Raw genomic sequence first — 23254 nt, forward strand, 5'->3', positions numbered from 1 at the left:
TCCAGGAGATAAAGCCCGTCCTGAGCACCAGGGGCATTGGAGACCATCACCGTCATGATATTCCCAAACCCCCCGAGTAACGAAGGTGCACTGAATTTTATATCGAATTTCCATAAAACTAAAGAAGAGGCCTGTCGTGTGCACCAGGTACCTCAAAGACCATAGCCAACATACTATTAGTATTCCGGGACCCCCAAACCCCCCAAATAACGAGTATTTTAAAGTAAAATTGTGACCTATTCCCAACAAAAATAGTAAATCTACAAGGCAAGCCCGGGGCGCAAACGTATATCCTGGCTAATCAATCTTAGGAAATGAACAGGTCTAACGCCCACTGATCTATTTCGAGCTGCTGTGATTATAATAAGATGGGTCAATGTGGTCGCCAAAATCACTAGAAGATAGGCACCTTTAGAAGAAGGTTGAGTGTTATTTTTTTTGTGTAGTTTAATTCTAAAACAGCTTACTTAGTAACTTCCCTATTCACAGTCAATCCCATTATTATTGCGTAACATATTGGTAAGATCATTTTTTGTAACCCAAGACATTAGACAGCATATCAAACGGACAAAAAAATATTGGCAATTTTGTAGTTGTGATGTTGCCGTCGCGTGTCGTTCAAAATATGGGGATTTGTTCCAGATCAATAAAAGTAATGACAATTTTTATTATTTTATTTGACTAGATTCATCAATGTAAAGCAACTTTTATTTATATTATAAAAACCACATTACTTGGAAAAGCATACGTATCATATACAAAAATAAAACAAAACTTAATCTAAAACATAATCAAGAAAAAATGGAACAACTTAACTGTACGGCATAATGTTTATAGTAATCTGTCGATTTTAAAGAAACAATCAAAATGAATTTTTAACATTGATAGCTTAAATGTTATAATACATAGGCCACAACAATTTTAAAATATCACTATTCTATCCTTTTTTAGAGCCAATTATATAAATTAATAATATACATATTTTCCGGTCATTTGTAGGAGACAGCAGATAACTTATTTTGTCTTACATGAATAATTATTAATTCATTGTGTAAAGAACTTCAAGCCTGTGATATATCTGCCCGCAAAGAATACGTTCCATATGACCATCGCCCTCTTTAGTTACTTAACCGTTAAATATTCTGATATGACTTATTGCTTTCGTTATTATTTATGTTGATTATAATAATTTCAATATATCAATCACTTGTGAAAAGTCATCGCCAAAGCATTGTGTTGAAATATAGTGGATTACAATTTTCCATCAAAGTAGAGCCAACTAAATCATTTAAATGAATCAAAGTAAAAGTTTGGCATAAAAAAGTTGACTCAACTGTGTCAAACTTTAAATAAAAATCTACGTATTTCTGGCAATGTACAAGAAAAAATTTATTACATTTTTATTAAATTTATTACACTTAAGCACCCTGTATGTCTAGGTGCTAATGTAAATACATTTTTTTGAGTCTTTCAATATGTTTTTTCCATTTTTATATGATGTCGAAGATTAGGCTAGATATCAAAAAATCCCATATTAGATAAAATATAAACTTTTGAAATTTAATCTCATTACTGCGCTGACTATCCTTTTATATATTATGGTTATTTTTAAAATTTTGATTTTAAATTTGCACAACCATCAGCATAAACATCTTTGTTCTTTTCAAATATTGTAAGAAAGTTTTAACTTTTAAAAAGCAACAGTACGATTAGAAAATGAACTACTATCCGAGATCTTCACAGTTGAAAAATGAGTTAGACAGGGTTGCATATTGTCACCGGCATTATTTAACATATACTCTGACAACACCTTTAGAGAGGCCTTGGACGAAACATAAGATGGGATTGCTGTAAATGGCCATCTTATAAACAATATTAAATACGCAGACGATACAGTGTTGCTGGCAGATAGTGCGCAGGGGCTCCAAAGGATGATTGATAATATTGTAGAAGCATGTAACAAATACGGCTTAAAACTAAATTGTAAGAAGACAAAAATAATGATCAGACAGTTGATTCTACAAGTCAAGATTGAGGGCCCTGGACGTAGACGTATATCCTGGCTGGCCAATCTTAGGAAGTGGACTGGTCTAACGTCAACTGATCTATTTCGAGCTGCTGTGAATAGAATAAGATGGGTCAATGTGGTCGCCAACATCTCTATAAGATAGGCACATTTAGAAGAAGAAAGTTTTCCAATTTTGCCTTAATGTTTTTTGTAATAATGTCAATTTTGTTTAATAATGTACTACTACTTATATAATTACTTATTTATAAAAAACAATTGCCTTCCCTTTTTAACTAAAAACTTTAAAACGCGATCAATAAAGGAAAGAAATATGCTTCGTCCACGTAATTAGAAATAATCGATATCGTTATAAGTTAATAACATACCTAAAGAAAATATTCTACTAATCAGTGGAATGAACAGACACAAATACAAAAACAATTGAATAGGCTAAAACCATAAGCTAAAAACCATAATGAGAAAATGTAAATTACTAGAAAGGAGGAGATATAGAGATAGAGTTAAAATTTCAAATATGGACGCAAAGTGAAGAATAATTGTAGACAAATTTGTTAAATGAATGAATTATGAAGCACATTGTCAAAAGAATTATGGTTATGAAAATACATAGACATATAATACCTAGACTGCGCGCTGCCATCTAAATACGTTCCCTAAGTGAGACAGAGAAAAAAAAGGTGCCAGCAGTATTTGCATCTTTTTCAATGGACCGGAATTATCGACCACGTGACCTTCCCACTGGAGATTATTTGCTAATGGGAAGAACACGTGGTCGATAAACCTCGGCCATTAGAAAGAGATGCAAGAACTTCTCGTATATTTTTTCCCTGTCGCACTTGGGGAACAGGTTTAGATTGCAGTCTAGGTATTAAATGTCTACTAGCTGTACCCTGTGCGTGCTGCTACACCACCAACTAAAATAATTTTAAAGGAAAGACATTACAAAAATATTCAATTCATTTTAATAATTTTATTCATTTCTAAACATTTCTGCTCAGATGATTTGGTTAATTTGATCTGCCGTAATTTTGTTGATTAACCAAACCAAAATGTGTGCACGTGGCAATGCTATCTTCTGCCATTCAATGGAACACATAAAACAGCTTGTCTCTTCAAAAACGTGATGCTTGAGAATAAAATCCAACAAAGATTTCAGTTTTTGTTTAAATACGCGTGCGGTAATGTCATGGCGGTCCGAAAATGATTGTAAAGCTACCAGAAGTTCTTTAATTTCATCCAATGTTGGATTGCATGTAAATGTGATGAATATATCTGGACGACCATATGCACGAACGTATTTCATGCATTTTGTGCGTATTCATGCATGTGCCGTGGACTACCCGAATTCGTTTGGATTCACCTTACCATCATTAACGATTGTGTCTCATAAATTGATGTACGATTTAGAACCCAACTTAGTTGAATTCAATCGAATATATAGGAGTCGTTCGGTTTCGATCTTCGCGTACATGTCGACGATGTATTAATGGAACAATGGTTGGCATTTCAGAATGTGTTTCTCAGCAACTAGATGCTCAGCGTTCATAGTACTGACTTTCTAATTAGTTTCCTCTTTTTTTTTTAATTTCTCATTTTTATGTTTAAATGATATCCATCTTCTCCTCGCTAAAACAGAATCAGATACTGCAATCCGTCGTATGAGCGATGAGTTTCGGAGACTCGCTGAATGTTACCACTCCTGCGATAAAGAATAATGTCGCGCGATTCGAATTCTTCGCCATCTATCACGATCGTCACTTCATCAATTGTTTGTGTATTAAACTGTCTTTCGTGTAGGTATTGTATTTGCGGATGTTTTTCAAGAAATACTTCTAAACTATGATACCATAAACATCTGCCAGTCTCCTAATCAAAGTTGTAGCATAAAGTGTCCGCTCTAGAAGCACTTGCAGTCTAAGAAACCGATCTTCCACGGCGTTTGTTGCACTTAATCTTCCGTGACCAGGTCTTCTTGATTAAGAAGCAGCTTCATGAAATCTTGGTAAAGCATCAGATATTGTACTTCGCGGAACGCCAAGCATTTCTTCGATATACCGATTGGAACGCCCATTATTAAGCAGACCAACGGCTTGCGCTACTTGATCTGGCCTCATTATATACTCATCATCATCTTTGGCTCGACAATCCTCTGTGGATCCTGGCCTGCTCTAAGATTCGTTGCCATTCTGTTCGGTTTCTGACAACGTGTTGCCATCTTCTGATCTCTAGTATCCCTTAGTCGGTCTCAACTTCATCTAACCATCTAGTTCGCGGTTGGCCTCTGCTTCGTCCTATAGGTGTTCCTGTCGTTAGCTTTTTTGCAAACATATTGTCAGGCATTTGTATTATGTGTCCAGCCCATCTCAGTCGCTGTTTTTTAATGACGTTACGACATCTTATTAAAGTTCATTAAAGAGTTGGTACGAGTATAACTCGAAATTATATCTTTTGCGCCAATGCCCTTGATCGTTTATAGCTCCAAATATTTTGCGGAGTATCTTACGCACGAATATTCTCAGAAGTATTTCATTCTTCTGCTTTAGAGTCCATGTTTCCGCCCCATATGTGAGAACCGGCCTCAGCAGTGTTTTGTATATAATAAGTTTGGGTTTTCTTTGGATATTTCTTGAGTGTTTTTGGAGTCCATAGTATGCCCTATTTGTACGGTTTATTCGTACTTTAATTTCTTCGCTTGTTTTGTTGGTAGTAGTCACCAGCGAGCCAAGGTATGTGAAGCTGTCAACACGTTCAAAGACGTGACTTCCAAAAATTTTTTCCCGTTCCACGTTTGCTATAGGATCCTTAGTAACCAACATGTACTTGATTTTGTCTTCGTTTTGCTACGCGAGACCTATGCTAAGATTTGTATCAATCTATTTTAAATAGTACCGCCGTCTCTAATTCGTGTGTTTCGGACTGTCTTTTCCCTAATAATTACCTATATATTCTTTGTTATTGCAAACACTTTTCTTTGCCGAAAAAGCAGCCAACAATACACCAAAAAGGAATACAATTAAATTAAAAAAACTTTATAAGTAAATTTACTTTATCGAGAGCACCTTAACAAAAACTTTTCAAATGCATATTATGGCAGAATGAATTAAGCTGATAAAATTATTACAGGAATTTTTTAAATAGTTTGGAGGAATTTCAAATTAAGTCAATCTGACCTACTACATTTTGCAACAATGTGTCGATGTTATTTCGTGTTATAATTTTGCCTATACATAGTTCTACTGTTTTCTTATTGCAAATATATTTTTTATGTACAGTACAATAGCGCTATCGTAAGCAAATAAATAAAATTCCCAATTTGTATCCTAAAAATACTGTCTTAGTATTATTAATACTAAGACAGTATTACTTATACTATTATTATTGGCTTAAATATATATATATATATATATATATATATATATATATATATATATATATATATATATACTAGTCTGTTATATCCAAAGTTTTATTTTTGATATAATTATGTCCTTATACAATCTTAGAGAAATCGCAGTTGGGCTTGTGAGGCGTGGTCTGAAATTATTTTTTTCTGACGTTTCGTCAGTGGTTGTGGTAGATATTGTGAAACAGTACAGTTGTGTTTCAGTTTCATGTAGGTATTCATGTCTGACAACTTTTTAATGTCTGTTCCAATGTTCGGTTTTAAAATAACAATGATATGTTATGAAAGTTATGAAAGGTAACATTTCGATAGTACACATGATCTGACGTAAGCTTTTCGTATATTAAAGGAATTTAGAAATACACAATGACATATACATATAGCTTTTAAAATTGAATCAAATAAAATTTATAATCATTATAATAAAATTTATAATATTTTCAATGAATGAAATTTCTATTTTACTCTTAGATTTTATTATTAATTTCATATAGCCTTAAATGATGAACTATCATTCTATTGATTAAATTTTATCAATGTGTTGAGACTGATTTCCCAAAACAGTTCACACACACTTTATGTATGAAATAAAATTTCGTTATTAAATTGCTTCTTTAAAATCAATCGAATTACATAAAACTGATGGCGCCTAAACAATATCACAAAATGCCATCAAAAATATAGTTATTTATTTACAAGTTTCTACACACATAGAAATAATTCCACAATATTATTTTCTTTCCGGACAAAACTAGTGAAGTAGTGTATTTATTTTTGAATTACATAACAAACCAAAATCACCAGTGGTCTATAAATTACGTTATTAAAATAATAATAATAATACTTTTAAATTTTATAAAATACGAGGTGTCCATAACTGGTATTCGCGTATGACACTGCAAATTACAGGAATTATTTTGTAAATAAATACATCCATTTATTTTCAATCTCATAGATTTTTATCTTCAGCGTTACTATATCATTTGTTTTTTTTTCTTCACATCATTAATAATTGTCCTTCAGGTTTACTATTTGAAGGTCATCTTTTTCTGGTCTTTTATCTGTAATAGTTTTGCATTGACCAATGACACATTTGCTCCCGAGTCATATATTCCATCGATTTCTAACGTGTCATTTAATATTAACTTTATTTTTATTAATGGTCGTATAGTTTTTTGGGTTTCATTTAATTCTATCTCAGAGAGATTTGTTGACAGTTTTGGCTGTCTAATTGGCTATGCTAAAGATATTATGTAATAAAAAAAAAGAAAAAAGTTTTTTAAAAAAATTTGACAGTGGCGTAACCACTGTTAAAATCTAAATTACTTAAATTAAAGAAAAGCGAAAAGAGTGTTGTTTTTTTTTTATATTTTATATATAAAATACTTTAGAGGTAACAGTTAGCAACTCCATTTTTTTTTTTTAATTTGGACTTAATACTTTTGCTAAGCTTACCATCTTCAAATTTTATTTGTATCAAAAGATGGTATAGGAATTATTATTGGTTGTATTTTGTGTTACGCTAGGATTGCTTAATTAATATACAATTTTACAATTATATAAATACATAATTTCATATTTAGAATGATTGCAATAATTTTCTGGAATTCATCTTATTTACTCATTATCTCAAAACTTCAGTAGATGGACATACTACCATTTACCTCTACGGTACAGATATATATATATATATATATATATATATATATATATATATATATATATATATATATATATATATATATATATATATATATATATATATATATATGTTCCGAAAGATTCCTCGATTAGTACAATTAAACCTAGAGTTAAGATTAATACTATTACAAGAATTAATATCAAACTCAACAGTCTTCCGGGTTGAGGAGCGTCGATTATTATTGCGACGAGCTTTCGACATTCTTTTTGATGTCTTCTTCAGGGCTTCCGAGGTCTCAATTTGCCGCACCCCCAGACACTACACTGATAACTAACCAATGCATTACTACTACTGGGAACAGAAGACGGTTCATTTATATCATCGATGGTGACGTGGTTTGGGTGGAGATTAACGTGGGGATTAGCGCGAACATTTCTGACAGTATGATTTTGATTGGCGGGTGGAGCGTATATCGTAAACTAATTTTCGAAACCAAATTCAGAATTTCGCTTTAATCTGTGCCCTCTAAGATTTGCAAGGCAAAACAGACGTTGATAAAGATGTTATGAGAGACATGGGGAATCTAAAAATTGCATTCCACAACATATCTCCTCAACTAAGCAAAATTCTTAGCGAATAGGTTTCTAGTACTCGTACAGAGTATATCGAAATAAAAAGGAAAAGACAGTTAAGATTTGATTTCACGCAATGCACGGATGCGCAAGCGCCCTGTACGTGAACTTTCTGGTGCTTTCTGTAAGAAGCACCGTTGCCAGGTCATTGAAGTCAGAAAATCGTATGCCGTTGTTCAAATTATCGTATAGTACGGATTATCGTACCTACTTATATTCTATTGAACAAGACATTAACAAAGTATACAAAAAAATATATTTATTTTTTTTTAAGAAACAAACGAAGACAAACAAGCAAATTATTTAAAAGAAAAAAATTTAAAGTAAACAATGTTCATCACTACCCAGTTAATGTGAACTCAAAGTCTTGCAGTTTATCATCATCTTTTTAGTATAAATTATTTGTATTTATAGTTTTAACCAGTATTTCTGACGGTTTAAAGTTGACACAACCATTGCGAAGATGAACTGATTCGCATGAATGAATAACGCCATATAAAATGTCTGTTACCAGGAGGTTCCGGAATTTCGTCTTTATTAAATTTACTTTTGAAAATTGTTTTTCACAACTTACATTTGAATTTAAAAGCCACTCAAATTAGCAAATAAAAAAAACTTTTAACCCATTTTAAAATACAATCCATCCATACTTTCGTTTTCTATTGGAATATTCCGGTATTGTTGAAGTTTCCTCTATTCGTCATCGATCTTTTGCATCGTTTGTAGGTTTTGAAGATTACAAATTCGGGGCAATTTCGACATCACCAATCATGTCAGAGTATTCGGTATTAATTTAGAAGACATAAGTAAGCAAATTCGAGATTGGACCTGTGTAGGAGACAGGAGAGAATCCTGTTTTGTTCCGGTTTCTATCGTTATACTTCTGTGATCTCTGCTACGTGTTCCAGTCCTGTAGCCCATATTGTCCCTAAACTTTCAACATTTGTTCCCTATTGATCCGAGAGAACGATTTTTAAGGTTGGTAATAGTCACAGTTATATCTTGCTACCATTCGTTATATTGCCTAAGATAATTCTAATGGTGCATATTTGATCCATAGTAGATCGTTCTGTAGTGATCCAGTGGTTAAAGGATTACACACACGATGTTGGAGTGTGAGCGTTGGGCGGATGAACGAGAGAAGTTTGTAAGAGAGTGTAACTGCAGAATGTTTGATTCCGTGAGAGAACTGGTGGAGAAAATGATGAGGGATGAGTGGTGGTGGTCACGGATCCACAAATTTACCAGGGAGCTGCTCTCTTCAAAAGAACGAGAGGAGAGGGCACTCGAAACAGAATTTTAAAACAAGCGAGTAGCACCATGGTGGGGTTCGGGCTGTCGCAGGCCGAAATAAGAGTAAATGTGAGAGAGACGACGCGAAAGAGATGACAGCCTCGCTAAGGCAGAGGATTGAAAGTCCTTGGTGGTTAGTGTGGGTGTAGTTTTCTCGATGAATGTGTAGGAGAAAAAATGGGAATCGGGCGATAGCAGGGCATCAGGAGAGATGTTTGCCTTAACCGACCCTTCCATCCCGATGTCTGGTGTGACAGAGGAGAGGTTTTTAGTTGAACGCCGACCGTCTCGGAGTGGTGAGGGGACGAGCTGTCAAAGGTCTAAATTCCTTGGGCATCTCGCCTGGCACGGCTTCGCTAGGGTATTAGGAACCCAACACTACCTGTGTGGGTCACAGGTGTCTGTATGCAGATTTTTCTTCTTCTCTTTAAAGATGTAAAAAAAGTGGTTAAGGGATTAGCCCAGTTACATCGTTTACAGGTCCCGGTTACTTTAAGGGAAGAACTCTAAACCAATCTACGGAGACGCTCCTTTTGTGTTCAAGGTTGAAATCCCGTAGGAGCTTCATAGGTACTACGGCACCAATCCAAACCACTGTTGAATGACGTCGCCTACAGTTTTGGAGATAAGCGTCAGTGGTCTCTAAATAGGCGATGGAATGGAGGTCTCTAAACAGACTAGACCAGGCACGTCACGGTGTAGGTCAACTATACAGAAGATGACAAGTGTGATTGTGGCGAAATGCAAAAACCTGAAAATATATTGGTTTTTACAGACTTGGCCCAGGCATACCCTCAATTTGGCCAAATGATGAAACATTGGCAGTATGAAATTAAAAGAAGTGATCCGCACACGGAAAGTTAAGTAAGAAGTAGATCGTATAGCACGGGAACGTGCTTCGTTCCTTCTTAACTTATCTATCTTCCAATTTCAGTCTTTTAGGAGTGTTATTGCATGCCTAACTAATTGCCTAGAAAATTAAAAGGCTAACGCAATAGTTTAAAATTTTAAAACGAATCTGCTGCTTAGACTATAATAAGCTGGTGTCTGATCAGCCTATGGTAGAGAAGTATCGCAAGGGATAAGAGCTTGCGGCTCGGTGATACTCCTCCATAGATCCCCACCGGAAGGGCGTGACGGCTAATATACCTATATATATATATATATATATATATATATATAATTTCTAAAATTATTAAGTCTTTTACATTACGTCATTTTTATGATTTCCATCAGTTTTGGAATATTTATTACTTAATTTTTTGGGTATTTTATCCAGAGTTGTATTGAATATAGTTTTATTGAAAGATTTTTTATCCTATTAAGAACACCTAAAAATGAATATATATATATAATTTCTAAAATTATTAAGTCTTTTACATTACGTCATTTTTATGATTTCCATCAGTTTTGGAATATTTATTACTTAATTTTTTGGGTATTTTATCCAGAGTTGTATTGAATATAGTTTTATTGAAAGATTTTTTATCCTATTAAGAACACCTAAAAATGAATATTGGTTGCAGTATGTTTCCAAATTAATAATTACTAAATTGCTTGCAATATTGTAAAGAAGTTTTTGTATATATTATTTCAATGTGTTTTATCTAGCTTCCTTGCTTAACTCATAGGTTGGATTAGAATTAATAAGAATTTCTTTGTTGAAAAATTCTTGTTCTATAGAAATTTGTTATGTACGGCAATAAAAAAGCAATAAAATTTAAAAATATACTTATAAATAATATATTACTACGTTTTGTCCGTAAGAGTAAAGCAGGTTAAAAATAAATCAGAAAAAGTATAACAATACAAACCGACAAAAGTATCGCAGTACTACAGAAATATAAAGCTTATAAAATATAAAATGTTTAGATATTGATAGCTATTTTCAGAAAATTCCGTTAATTCCATATTCAACTAATGGCTCGATATTGGTAATTCTAGGTATTTTACTGTCGACCGTCGAAATATGTGCAACCAAACATACATATTTCGTATAGAAAAACATACATATACTCGATGCGCTGATCCCAGTCTCAATTGTCTAGCAAATTTAATAATTATTTTTTTGCTACGTAGCCAATATTAATTTTAACTTAAAAATAACAAATTATTGTCGTACCGTTTATTATAGAAAGAAAACTGCAGGAATTAAAACAAAGGTGTAAATGTTTATTTTTGAAATTTTATACTCGTTTCTACACTGGAGTGCAAAATTAACCGGACACTCAGAATTTTCCTAAAAACTGATGTTTAAAAAGTTTAAGATATTCCCAAATGAGTATTTAACAATAAACAAAATTTGTAAGTAAAATTTATGACAAATCAAGAATTAAACAAAGAAAAAAATTCAAAGTTGCAAAGAAACAAAAATTCATTTTTTTAATTTTAATCATTTTTTAATAAAAACGATATTTATTAGGGTGTATTACCCTCACAAGTCCTAATTCACCTCTCATTCGGTCAGGGATACTTCGGATTAATGCAGTAAATTCTTTCTTAGGGATTTTTTCCACTTCGTCACGAACTCCATGCTGCAAGTTCTTATTGATTTGAAACTCAACATGTTTACGTCAAATACGTCGTTTCAGAATATCCCATTCATGGGATATTCTGGGATTAATTGGATTTAAGTCAGAAATCCTTGAGGGAAATGGTAATAAAAGAATCCAAATTTCATCCAAGTAATCCCATCTTATACTTGCAATGTGGGAACGAGCATTATCTTGCATAAGAGGAAAGTTTTCTTTAACAAATGGGGCAAATGGCACTACATGATCTTCCAAATATTGTTTAAACCTTTCAGCACTTAAATTATCCCGTTGAATTGTAACGAGTCCCGTATGAGGTTCTATGGAAATAACTGCTCACAACATACCACCTTCACCAAATTGAACTCTGGGAGTAAAATAACATTGCCCATAACGTTCACCAGCTCTCCTCCAAATCCTAGGCCGCCCATCTGATGAATGTTCTTGATTGGTGGATGATGAAAGAGTACCGCAGTCCCTTCTTTAACACCCCAATTAAGAGATATGCGAGCAAAGTGTAAACGTTGGCTCCGATGATCTACTGTTCATTCCGATGATCCATTGTTCATAGAGGGCCCTTGACAGATATTTTGGACCATATTCATTTAAGCATCTTCGAACGGTAACTGTGTTTCTATGGACATCAGTCATTTAATCGTTAAACAAGTACTGGTGCTGATAATGTGCGATAGTGCGAACGCTTGCAATCTAATAAAGCGATCTTCAACTTGACTTGTGGTTGTTTGTGTACTTTGATCTGGCTTCCCGGTGTATCCGAAATCTTTGTATTGCATCAAATACTATACTTCGAAAAATTCCTAAAGCATTTGCGATGTAACGAATGCTCGCCCATCATCCTGTAAAGCAGCAACTTGTGCTATTTTTTTCTGGTGTCATCATTTTGTTATTTCAATTTTTGAAAAGAAAAAAATAAAAAAACGCTAAAGCCAAACTTGTAAACAATTAAAATACCAAAATAAACTTAAAATAATGCTGTTTAATTTAAGACACTATTTCACATTAATAACAAAAAGTTTGTGTAGAACTGTTATAGAATAGAATCTGAGTGTCCGGTTAATTTTGCACTCTAGTGTAGATTAATATTAATAAATGAAAACGTTTAATGAAAATTAATGAATATACACTCCCACTGTTCCCGATTATTCTTCTTTTTGCAATAGAACAAGTCTGCAACAATAAGTTTATTTGAGTTATTAATAGTGGAAGGTAGACATTTTTGTGTTGTGTTTCCGTTAATGAATTTGTCAAAATGTTCCCAAGCTGAGTTAAAGGATTATATAAATTAAATCTTAAAAAAGCAAATCGCCGGTTAAACCAATATCTGTCGACGTTATTTATTAGTTGATTATTATTTATCGTAAACAATAGGTTGAATATGGATAAAATTAACGGAGGTTTATGAGACCAGCCATTAAAATTCTATACACAAATATAATTTTAACATCCATGTAACATTGACAAAGGCGATTGATTTACCTATACACTTGATATTACCTTTATTGGGTTTTAATTGCATCTAACATATTTATGGTACAGTGTGAAGCCAAAATTGTATGTCATTATGATAAGCCGTTTTTAGTGAAATAAATTGTAGTGACAAGAAATTGGCTATGAAGCAAATAAGAACATTAAATGGTGATATGATGTCTTTGATTTTTAACATATTTGTTAAATATGAGTAAAAAAACAATCGACCATACTCTGTTTTCTTAAATCATAAATGACACAAAAATCACTATATATGTATTACAAAAAATAATGAAAAAAAAAAATTTAAAATTCAAGACACAAAAGATTATTAATATCTACTACTAAATATCGGATAAAATGTAATTTTTTACTTTCTTTTCCACACTATGTTTTCGTATTATCGTCAATGTCTCTTTCAGTGAAATATTAAAAATTATAAACGGGCGCCATTTTGTAAAATTTTTTCTTGTAAAGTTCCAGTGACGTAATCCCATTTCCAGTTCTGTTTAACGAGACCTACACAATTAAAAATGTTTGATCCCATTTAACACTGTCTTACAAAATAGCTCCTGTCGGTTAAAAGGGGAGACTTTGAATGCGTACCCGTTAAAAGAATGAATTTTGAGGTTGGAACTCATAATTATATGGGTTTCGTTGAGAAGAATTTGAAAGCTTTCAAATAAGGTATTACTTGTCATACGATCCCCTGTAAAATTATTTTACAAAATGGATCTTATTAACATTAGTGGGGTTCGCAGTGGACTGTAGTTATGTTCTATCTTCAATGGGAACCTATCTTATCTAAAGAGGAGTACTTAAACAAATAAGAACAGGATCGACCAAATATTATCCACACGATCAACCTACACATTTAATAATGGGAAACAAATTGTTCAACACAAATCTGTACATACCATCATTTACAATACCATAACAATACCATCTATTCTGATACCTACCATACGTAGCATATAATACAATGGACTTGCAATGGACGAGATTGCCAATTATCAAAATGACAATATTGTAGGAATTTTGTTAAATAGTTCTAGTGTATATAAGTGAGAAATACAGCCAGTGAATGAGCAAAATAGAGAAAGACAGAACGAGAGAGAGGGATACAAGTTTCACACCAAAACACGTCTTTCTTTGGCAATACTTAGACTTAGAGGGTGATTGATTCTGGACTTTTTGAGAACAAGACCCATATGTTAGGAACAGGGAAATTGGAATGAAGTTATTTGGAATTTATTTGAAATTCCAAAAGTGCAAATAGTCGCATTTACCAGAACTATGGATACACAGCACTTAACTAAATTCTACATAAGAGTCAGTGCAGCAGCCGATCTCCCTATTAATGCCTATTATAATTATCCCTATTAATAAGATGCCACAAAGAAACAGTTTTAGAAAAATTATAAATCATTATCACTTTCCGGTGCGTATATTTTGTTTGGTAACATGGTTGATCGACAACGGAACTTGAAATTAATCAAAGAAAAATGGTTTTTGTTGTCATAAACAACTAGAAGAGTTCAAATTTTCCTTATGTTTGGTATAAAAGTTAACCAGTTTTTCTTTCTACCTCACTTAATTCAAGAAATCAATAATAAACAACGACTAATCTTTTTCTTTTAACCAAATTGAGCCATACGGCTCACACTCCCTCTCAGGGAAAAATTCACTCATCCCAGATACCTACGGTATCAAAAGGATTGAGCTCTGGTGGGACTCTTTCCGTGTTATCGAGCCCTAGGTGATTTGGTATGCTGGAGTATCTCCCAGAAATTTTCGTACACATCTGGACGTTGAGAGTAGTACAGCTTTCTGCGTGGTCTTGTAGAGATGTTCATTCAGACCTAGTATGTTTTCTATTAGGTTCTTTGGAATGACTCCAGTAGTAGAGAGAATAATAGGTATTGTCTGGGTACTTTCCATTCTCCACTGTCTTCGTATTTGAATTTCCAGATCCCTGTATTTGGCGATTTTTTCGTTCTGTTTAACACGAAGATTATTGTTGTTGGGTATCGCCACATCAATTAATGTTGTTTGTCTCTTTAGTTTATTAACAAGTATGAGATCTGGTCTATTATGTGCCACTGTTTGATCTGTAAGCACAGTGCGGTTCCAGTATAGCTTGTAGTTGTCATTCTCAAGTATACTCTCAGGAACGTATTGATAATATGGAAGATGGTTTGTTTGAAGAAGTCCCAGTTTGATAGCTATCTCTTGATGAATGATCTTTCCTACTGAGTCGTGCCGTTCCTTATATTCAGTTGCAGCAAATGCCTGACAGCCCCCGGTAAGATGTTGGATGGTTTCCTGAGCTTGACATCCATATCGGCATTTGTCATTTAGGACCTGAGGGTCTTTGACGATATATTTCAGGTAATTTTTGGTTGTTATAACCTGATCCTGAATGGCCAGTAGTGAACCTTCTGTTTCAGGGAACATCTTTCCTGATGCCAGCCAATAGTTCGACGCTATATTGTCGACATGGTCTTGACTGATCTCATTGGGATGTCGCCCGTGCAGAGGTTTACCCATCCAGGTGCGCATTTTTTCGTCCTTAGTAAGATGGTTTATGCGCATTTCTGGCTCCCTCAGTTTGATCGGTGTTGTATCATCTACTGCACAAATCGCGCGATGTAGTTGATGTTCTTTTATTATTATTATTATTATTATTTATAATCTTATATTAGCTCCAGATTGCTACTTACTTATTCTGCATACCCTTAATGCAGGATACTGTATGTAAACACAGGGCGATTCTGTCAAAAACTTATACTAGGCATCAGGAATTAGAAACGCTTAAGAATAGACTGAGACAAAGTCGCCAAAAAGTAACAATGGCTCGCCACGATCGTTTCATTCTCCAAATATCTAGAAGAGACCCAACAATTTCTCACCACAGACAATTTTTGGAAGCTGCAAGTTTAAGTATTTCAGTTGAAACGATAAGAACAAGATTTCGTACCCAAAGACTATATATCAGTAGAAAGTTACGATTTCCCGAGTTATTCAAGCAGTTCAATATTGATCGCCTAAATTGGGTGTCTTCACACCAAAACTGGAATATTGGAAATTTGCAAAATGTGCTATTTTCAGACGAAACCAGGATTTGTGAAAAACCAGATGAGAGACGAATTCGTGTATTTAGAGAGTGATGAAGACAAGCAAAAACGGAAATTGCCAGATCTGTTTACAAATATAAAGGAAGAAATGTCACGTTCTAAGAAGGCATTATAAGCGGTAAAAAACTCCTTTAATTTTTATCCATTCAACTTTAACAGCTCATAGGTGTTTTGATTTGGTTCTAGAACCTGTAGTAAGGCTCTGGAGAGGTGCAATTGAAGACAATTTAATTTTCATGCATGATAATACGCCTCCACATACCAGCAGACTTCCTTGAAGCAGAAGATATCACTGTTCTCGAGTGGCCTGCTTGCTCACCCGACCTTAACCCTATAAAGCAATTGTGGGATATGCTTAAAAGAAGAATTAGAGCTCGCCGGGAGAATCCATAATACACTAGACAGCTAGTACAAGCAGCTCTTGCTGCTTGGAAATGGAACAACTTGCCACAACAAAATATTGACAATTTGTTTAGGAGCATGCCCATGCGAATTGAAACTTGCATAAGGGCTAGGGCTGGTTACACTGACTACTAAAAAAACAAAAAAATAAAAACAGTTTAAACATGAGTCGTTCTACATTAAAATTTTTTATGTTATTGACTTTATAACAAGTGGTTTCAATTTATTATTTCAAAAGTTTACTATTTTCTTTAATTTTTGTGTATTGGTGATTAAATTGTTTTAAAATAAATATTCTTTGACTTCATATGTTGTTTTTTTTTAATTCACTTATAATAAGGAATACCAGATTTACTTACTACCAGGCCTAATCAGTCGGCTGTTACCATTAGTTGGACTAAGTTGTCCACCCTTTCGAGCAGGGAAGATGTATGTTCCCTTCATATTAAATCTTATAACATCGACATAGTGCCAATATTATGTTATAATTCACAATGATTTTCATGTAAGAAAACGGTTTCTACATCTGTTTACGTAGGTAGGTAGTTTCAAATAATTTTAATGTAAGTATTTTCCACATGTCATTGGCTTGGTCACCTAGAATAAATGCCGAGCTGTAAAAGTAGTCCAGAGATGGAAGCACCAAGGAAACAGAACAAGAGGAAGGCCCCGTAAAAGATGGAAAGGCGACGTAGAGAGGGATCTTAAAACCATGAACATCAGGCAGTGGCGAAGGAAAGTATCCAACAGGGCAGAATGGAAGAACATTGTAAAGCAGGCCAAGAGTCACAAAGGGTTGTGACGAAGAAGAAGATTTTCCACATGTTTTGTAACTTATCAGTCAACATTTTACCTTACGTTTTTTGTCATTTTAAAGTGGAAATATACTTTCAGGTTTTTTTCACTGATGATGGTCTGACTGGACCGAAAACGTTTTAAAGATTTGTAATCCATTTTGATAAAAATTTTAAAAATTATTTTTAATAAATAACATACCATTATACACAACAAGTTCTTACTTCTATGTAAGTTTTTTAAACTATGGTATACAGCCAACCACTGGGATGTTCCCCTTTTACTTTGTAAATATCAGATGATTCGATATAAGTTTGGTTGTGTGTAGACTGGACTAGTGAATCAAATTGAGCAGAGCTCTTGCAATATGCCGAAAGTTACGATTGGACTCTGTAACTCTGTAATTCTGAAATACCATGTTTGGAAAACCATATTCTATTAACAAGATCTACTTCAAATATTTAAGAATCGATCGTATATCTAGTAACTCTAGGTGGAGAAAAATCATCTTGTAAAAAAGATTTTGTCATAAGATCAATATACGATATTGTTTTTACTTAGTGATTTCAACTGTGTACCTACTATATTAAATTTAAGTATAAATTAATTTGCATAAATACAGAGTAAGACCGGTTGTTCTTTTAAAAACAGGAGACGCCAATTTTTGAACATTTTTAAATAATAAACTTTATCCTTTATTGCTTGTTCAAAAAAAAAAGTAAATATATTTGAATGACGACAACAATAAAATTATGTAAGTTACAATACTTAATTATTGGATTTATAGTCTAATACAATTTTCAACGCAAATTTTCTGTCAAAGTAGATGAATTTAGAGATAGAAACTAAGAAGAATGTACCCCATAGAAATGAAGATAGTTTTATAAATTAATATATTAAGTCACATGTAGCAGCATTGACCAAAATAAAAAAGTTAAAATGTCTACTTCAAAATAAAGTATCAAATAGCCAATTTTGCAAATTAATATATAATTGCCGTATCCTGCTTTTTTAAATGTCTTTCACAACTATGTCTAGTAAATACTAATAACGTATATACTAAATATAAGTAGACTATCCAAAGAATACATGTTTTTAAGATATTACCAAACTATTTTGTTTAAAAATGACTAATAATATCAAGCATACAAATAATTTGAAATAATGATGTAAAAAATGAACTGGTTTCATGTTTCCTTCATGAATTTAAGTAGCTTCGATCTATTGGCTTCGAAGATTGTCTAAAGATATACATTTCAGTAACGTTAACATAAGTATTATTCATTTTTATATATTTCTGTCGAAAAATATTCGGATCTCCTTCATAACTTCGAGCCAAAACATTTCACCGAGCTCTACCACTGGACCACCAACTTCTACGGAACGTAATCAGTAACCTGCCATACCAACCATACCAATGCAATTACCAACGGGAATGGTCTAGTTCGTAATAGTACCCTCTTTTTATTTCGTTGCATTTTATTGTAGCTGAAAATGACAATGCGTTCAACAATTTTGCATTAACCCTTTCAGTTTCACTTATATTAAAAAAAAAGAACCCACGTAGTATATTTGTCTCTCCACAGGGACAACTTTTTCTATAATATTAAATGAACGGATTGTGTTTTTTTGAGCGCTGAAAACACATTGTACCTTGCAACAGACAACCTTTCTAAAGCCATTAAACGACCGCGTACGCCTATGGATGTAGTTCAAACGATTTCCGATTGACATAAGTCAGCTGTTTTGTATATATTTGCTATTCTGTGAAACTTGTGTATAAATAATTACGTAGAAGTCTGGTTTTTTGATAAATAAAAACTGTAATATCGTCAAGTTGGTAAGTATAAGAGTTAGCTTTGCTAAACTTGTCAACAGTTTTGCATTGAAAGATAGTATGGTGTTTATAGAGGGGGTATTTTTGTTATGTCGCTGTGCAGGGACAGACGAACTTTATGCTTAAATAAATAATGCATCAGTGATATACTTTTTATTAAGTTAATAAAAATTGTATGCATTTTTATGATTTAGACCTTTTGACTTAGATACTCGTTACTAGTTATAGTATCTTTTTTATTTCAGAAAATGTGGAAAAACAAAAAGACCCCTACTAAACAGGAACTTTTGTACTATTTAGAAAATGATGACGACTCGGATGTTCCGTTGTTGTCTGACGAAGAGTCTGACCATGAAGAAGACACAACTGTCAAAGATAACATTTCTTAATAGTTGGTTGCAAATTATGCAGAAAATAGAGAACTAGACAAAACGTGCTCAGAAGGACCAAATAAAAACGAAACGGAACTAGAAGAAAATGATGATCTAAAACAGGAAATAGAACACTTTCACAAAACATATGGCCTCACTGAACTGAAAAATCTAAAATTAAATGGATGAATAATGTTACATATGAAACAAGACATATTAAGTGGTATAAATATATTCCAGATCCTGTTTATGAAATACCTCCTCCTATTGTTTTTTTTTTTCATGGACTATTAGGATGATATTTCACGCAATTGATCTGGCTCAAGTGAATTCGTGGCTAGAATACAAACACCAAACTCTTGCATTAGCAATCAACAAAAATAAGATAATTGATCTGACATTTCGCGAAAGTGTAGACGAGCATCTAATACTATTTAAAAATCCTCCTAAGAGAGGAAGACCAAGTGACACAGATTCGCAAGTTCAAGCAAAAAAAGTGTGAAGCAAGAGCTTTTGTAGAAATGAGATATGACGCCTACAATCATACTCCCAATATGGACGAAAAAAAAGATAATTCTAGATACAAATTGGAGGGGTGCAAAAATAGGACTCATATATTTTGTTCCAAATGTATAGTTCATCTGTGTCTTATGAAGGGAAGGAACTGTTTCTCAAAATTTCAATCAAAATAATGTTTGTTTTATTATTTTTATGTGAATAAATATTTCTAGCGTGAATAAAGTTTTGTATTATTTTTATTCACCAAGACACAATGTCCCTTCAGAAAACTACTGAAGATTATGAAAATGGTACTTTTACGAATAATAATCTTAGAATTGTGACAAGTAAGTAAAATAAATAACACATTTTTTTGTCAAAAAATGACGGATGTATACTTTAGGGGTACTATCGTAATTTCACTCTGGGGGACAAATTCACTGAAAGGGTTAAATTTGACGAATGTGAGGAAACTATTCGAATGATGCAAAAGTCGTATGGAGATAAATGTATCAGAACAACACAGTTAAAAGAATGATTCGATCGGTTTAAAAATCACGTCTGTTGATAGTGAGAACAAGTTGACCTTCAGGGATAACAACAGATTGAAAAGCACAGTTGTTTGACTGCCAGCGAACTAGAAAGTTATCTTAGAATTCCGAAAACTTGTGTTTCGATAATTCTAACACAGTTAGATTTCCTGTTCTAGCCTGTTTACGGTATAGCAGAAAAAAATCCGCTTAGAAGTCGCTCTGGATAACCTAAAAAATGGGTTCAGTAACAATTAAAATATGCCTAAAGAGATCATTATCGGTGATAGTGAGTTTACGGATGAAACCAAAATAAAACAACAGTCTTCACAATAAAAGCTTTCACCACCATCCAATATGAATAAGGTCTAGGATGTCAGAAACTCAACAATCAATTTTACGTTCAAACTCTCAGATTGCGCGACGCAGTGAGACTTTTTCGTGTTGTAGAACTGAATATGCGGCCTAATTGTTTCTATAAAGGACATGGAAATGATTCAAACGAATGCGATGATGACCCTAAAAGCCAGTACAAAACCGAATTTTAAAACATTTAAAATTTAATGACTTAAAGCACCAGCGGGAAGGTGTTAGGAATTACTTTGAAAAATATCACGAGGTGGATGATGAAGAATAACGCATTTCAAAGTTATGAACGAACTGTGGACAGTTTTAGGACGTACGTCTTATTACGATTACTCGTTAATATCTTTTTTCTAATGGTTGTGGATCACATCCTTTGTAAAAACCGATGATAATAACCATTTTTCTTTACTGTACATTTCCTCAGGCTCTGTAGAACGACTGATATTATCACGTTTACTTATTACATATGTTTCACATGATATTCTTTCCTTTCTGTCATCTGCACATTAGGATAATGATTGGATATAATATTGCCCGAGTACGTTTGTGTTTGTTCTTATTTTTCTTCCTCCTATATTTTGTAAATTGACGTAATGAGCTTATTTTACACTCGTATGTGTTTGTTCTCTGAGTAGGACCTTGAAACTCTATCTAGATGAAGCTTATGAGTTTGCAAATTGCATATAAATACAAATTATAATAAAAAAAATAATAAATACTTTGGTTAGTCTACCATATATTAAAAAAGGTACAAAAGTAAGTAAACAGTGAAAATGTATTAAACGTGCTTACCTTACGTATGATCATTTAAAATTACATAAATGAAACATTACTTACACTTAACCTGTCGTTTTCCTAACTCAGTCGATTCTTTGGAATAAAGTAAAATCACATGTATTATACATATTGAAAAGTGTCTTTATGTCTAAGAAGAGGTTGTTGTTCTATGTTTTTATCCAAACTGAAACTCGTCAGCCAATCTTTCTGTTCTGGTTTCGCAATGCCAAAACAAGAACATTCGAAAAACTCAATAAGATTCATGAGGGGTCCCTTCGTAAAAGGACTTTTTCCTCCGTTTGATATGAAATGTGCGTATCGTCCTCGGTTCATTCTCTCGTTTGTAGTCATACCGAGACATGTTATCTAAAACATATATTACTATCATTACTGACATCCTATATAATACGTACGAGCCCCAACAACTAAATAATGGGGCAAATTAAAATATATGTATGACAAATTCAGACGTTTGACTAGTAATTTATTATTTTTCTTAATAGCTATGATAATAATGCTAAATAAGTAATATTTTAAATGATAACTAATCACAAAAAGTAATTAATACTGTTTTATACAATCCACATAACATATTAATGTCATAAGGATCATCAAAATATGTAAAAATTAGTGAAAACTAAATAATGAGATAGTATGAAGTAATTGCTAACAACCATAAAAGATGACACAATTAGGCTACGAAAACAGAACAGCTGGATACTCTAACAAATGTCAAACTAGATTCTACCATTAATTTCTTGTTAAATTGAGTGAATCGCTGTATTATTTCAATAAAATGATGCCTAGTATCTCTATAATTTCAAAAATTCGTGAGTTGATGATTAAAAATTATTGCCACAATAAACCAATCCTTCCAAACTACAGTCTGGAATATAATTAAGAATTAAGGAAACATGAAGTATCTTAAATAAAAAAGGTAAAAGCCCAGGTCGTCCAAAACTAGTTTCTGATAGGAATAGGAGAATGTTAGTAAAAGTTTGCAAAGAAGATCGAAGAAATACTCTAAGGGTACGGGCATACCGAAGATACATGGATGTGGTCGCGGATAGAGGACGCGATCGCGCTCGATACATCGATGTGAAAACAAACCTTCATTTTCTTATGAGATCGCATATACCCAGGTAGTTTCACCTGTTCACCCTCGCGACCTATTATCGCGGTTTGCAGCGATGTCCATGACAAAACAAAATAGTTCGTTTTACATCGCGATCGAGCTGTTGATCGCGTGATAAATTACAAGTTTATTGGTGGTTTTCAAACCACGTGACATTCGCCGGAGATACGGATGGTATGGTATACTGAAATGTATCCAGACTCATTCTCATATAAGCATAAAATCTGTCTGAGTGGTGTTGAGCTCTTTAAATAGGTGATGATATTCTCCTAGATACTGCCTTTTTTTATGTATAGAATGGGCCCAAAGCTGACGATTCAAAGAATTACAAATGATTCACTACTTTTCACATAAGACAGGCATTCACTGTCGTCACTACTGTTGCTCA

The 23254-nt window shown here is 33.3% G+C and overlaps 1 protein-coding gene across 4 annotated transcripts in view; it reads right to left on the reverse strand.

The window, feature by feature from the left end:
• The window catches only part of Hip14 (palmitoyltransferase Hip14), a 77313-nt gene that overhangs the window by 30813 nt on the left and 23246 nt on the right, over positions 1–23254 (reverse strand). For 2 of the 4 annotated variants that reach the window (XM_072529690.1, XM_072529689.1), the window contains one exon: positions 12708–22097. In XM_072529690.1, coding sequence (XP_072385791.1) covers positions 21852–22097 — 246 coding nt within the window. In that variant the 3' untranslated portion in view covers positions 12708–21851. Of the gene's footprint in view, positions 1–659; positions 22098–23254 lie in introns of those variants that run through there. The other 2 variants (XR_011950676.1, XR_011950675.1) reach the window with 2 other exon arrangements.

This window comes from Diabrotica undecimpunctata, chromosome 4 (genome assembly GCF_040954645.1).
Source record: "Diabrotica undecimpunctata isolate CICGRU chromosome 4, icDiaUnde3, whole genome shotgun sequence".
Lineage (NCBI taxonomy): Eukaryota > Metazoa > Arthropoda > Insecta > Coleoptera > Chrysomelidae > Diabrotica > Diabrotica undecimpunctata.